General features: G+C 39.4%; 1 protein-coding gene across 1 annotated transcript in view; it reads left to right on the forward strand.

The window, feature by feature from the left end:
* The first annotated feature begins 954 nt into the window (after positions 1-954).
* The window catches only part of EPSTI1 (epithelial stromal interaction 1), a 131,713-nt gene continuing 130,032 nt past the window's right edge, over positions 955-2,635 (forward strand). Inside the window, exon 1 of the mRNA XM_019525289.1 lies at positions 955-1,254. Within this exon, the coding sequence (XP_019380834.1) occupies positions 1,058-1,254 (197 nt within the window). The 5' untranslated portion in view covers positions 955-1,057. The remainder of the gene's footprint in view (positions 1,255-2,635) is intronic.

Raw genomic sequence — 2,635 nt, forward strand, 5'->3', positions numbered from 1 at the left:
ATGCCAGGTCTCCATTTGTGTTATTGTACTGGTTTGGCTTAGAAGATAGAACAGCAGTGGCCAAATGATCCATTTCCTATCTAAGCACTGAAACTTGGGTGGTTAGAACCAAAACCTGACTCAGTCAAGAAGAGTCCAGATGTTGGGATTTGATTTTGGTGGTACTGTTTCACTGAATGTGCAGATATCTTCTGGTGACTAGGAGCAACTAAGCTAATTCTCTAGCTAGCGTATTTTCATAAACTGGGACCAAAAAATGGCAAGAGCTGCCTGTTTCCCCAGATCTGTTGAATCAGGATGTGTTGGTATCCAGTGTTTTTTACGTGCATTTGTATTTTACTGGATTAAGAATGGCTCAACTTTTCTACTTTAACAGTGAAACTTGTGAAGTAGGATCCTAGGATGCCAGGTGTGGGTATTTGCAAAGCTGCTAGGAACATTGGATTCTGTTTTAATTGTTTGTTATTGTTTAAGAGGAGTGCCTACATCTGCTCTCTGTTTATGTGGCAAAATTAGAAAGCCTTGTTCCAATTCTTTTCTGGACCTAGAAAAATCCTGGCACTACATCGGAAGTTGTGCAGTATTTTTGCTTCAGGATTTGTCAAGGTCTGTGTGTGTGTGTGTGGGGGGGCTTAGTGCAGTAAAAAGGGTACACTTCTTCAATCAGATGGTATAATTTTGGTTGCTTAGGTTAAAAACCAGCAGGATTCTAGCTTTTATCTAGACTGTTTATTTTTTCAGGGGTGTTAATTTAAAAAAAGAATTGAGACTACACAAACTATCAGATCTGTGCCATTAGCATGGGAAGCAGCAAAACAACTTAATCTGTGAATAAACTCCAGCACTAAATTTGTATGATAGTTTTTGACAACTTGAACTTAGACAATGGACTTTGGCAGGAAGAAAGCTAATTACTTCTGCCTAGGTCAGACAGGGAGTGTCTTGTGTCAGACAGGGAGTGTCTTCTTAGAAGCAAGGAAATGAAACTAACTTGCTGGTATTTTCAACAGGACTCAGTCTGTACTCTTCTCTGACAAGACTGCACACTCCTGAGGCTATGTATGGCGCAGGAGGAAGGGGTGAAGGCAGTAAGCGCAGGGCAGCTGCCTTCAGTGCCAACTCCTTCTCTAGGGGTTACCAAGAGTGGGACATTGACAAAGAAACAGAGGGAGCTGAAAATACCCAGAGCCAGTTAACTTCTGCAGAAGAACCGCAGGGCCAAACGTCATGCAGCCAAAAGCAGCAGGAACAATAGTAAGTAGCAGCTAATCTATATATTTATACGGACACTTTGTAGTGTGTTCCCACACTCCACATAACCTCTGTGAGGGCATATTAGATACTTGTGTTTATATAATCATTGTGGATACCGGACCTAACTGTAAAGCAGGAGATCTTTAAATGTTCATCGTTCATAGCTGGGGCCAGACTTTCAGAAGTGCTTGTTAATCAATATATGATTAGTTCATCCAAATTATGACTGGTAAATATAGTCCCAATAGTAAGAGATGAACTCTTCTAATGAATTTGGCCATATGGCTCAAAGAAGATCGCTGGGCACACACTTATGTGCAGGTCTATTAGAGATACAGTACATGTCCTTGCTATATGCAAAATCTTAGCGGAGTCTGATTTGTCTGCTTCCAGGAGGATGGTATTACATAAGTTGTAATGACATGGATATGCATTTTTAACTAAAATAGTATTTGAGCTGGAATATCAAAGACAATTCGGCTCGTTTTCACTTCCCCCTTCCCCATATTCATCATAAGCAAAGATGCCAACCCTCAGATATAAAAACACCATGCACAGGTTAGGTTTGAATCTAAAATAAATTTTCCTACCCGGCCTGATGCAAACCAAGACGGCAGAAACTGGAGAACAGCTTAACAGTGATAAATCTAATTCCAAAAAGCATAGACTTGAACTTTGAGTATAAACCTAATTGGGATCCATATATTAACCATGTCTGATTTTTAACTTTTCTAGCTACTTTTTTTGGATACACTGTATCTAGGTCTAGATAAATAATGGTATGTTATAAGCAGATTATGCTGTAAGTGTGAGCATGCATGCAAAGAATACATATTTACTTAACTGAACAAAAATATTAGCCACTTCTTTGCTTCCAAATTTAATTTGTTTCCAAATTGTTCTTAACAGTATTAAACATGTTGTTAACTATCACTGACATTGCAGTTTCTGTTTCCTACAAAGCACAGCTAATGTAAACTAGTTCCACCCACCATGATCTCTTTCAGTTTCCTTTCTTGCCTGACAGAGTTGGCAGGGGAATGGTGGAGAAAACAGGAAAGCTAATATGAGATGATAAAGTACTAACTGGATGATTCACACTTTAACCCTTAAATGACTGGATACCTAGAGAGCTTCTCATAGTAACAGTGCATAGATGTTTAGATCTGGATAGTTTCAAATACGTTAACTGCCTAATGCCTTTATTTTGGGGGAAAATAGCAGTCATGTTTCAGATGAAACACCTACTTCCTCCTCCTCCCAACATAACAAATACCCTTTGCTGTGCCTTTCACCATTCTTGCAGCATATGTGTGACAAAGTCATCAGCAAAGCTAACGGCACTTAGTTTCATAGTTTCATAGTTTCTAGGGTCGGAAGG

The sequence above is a fragment of the Gavialis gangeticus genome, unplaced genomic scaffold (genome assembly GCF_001723915.1).
Source record: "Gavialis gangeticus isolate Ggan-Ray unplaced genomic scaffold, GavGan_comp1, whole genome shotgun sequence".
Lineage (NCBI taxonomy): Eukaryota > Metazoa > Chordata > Crocodylia > Gavialidae > Gavialis > Gavialis gangeticus.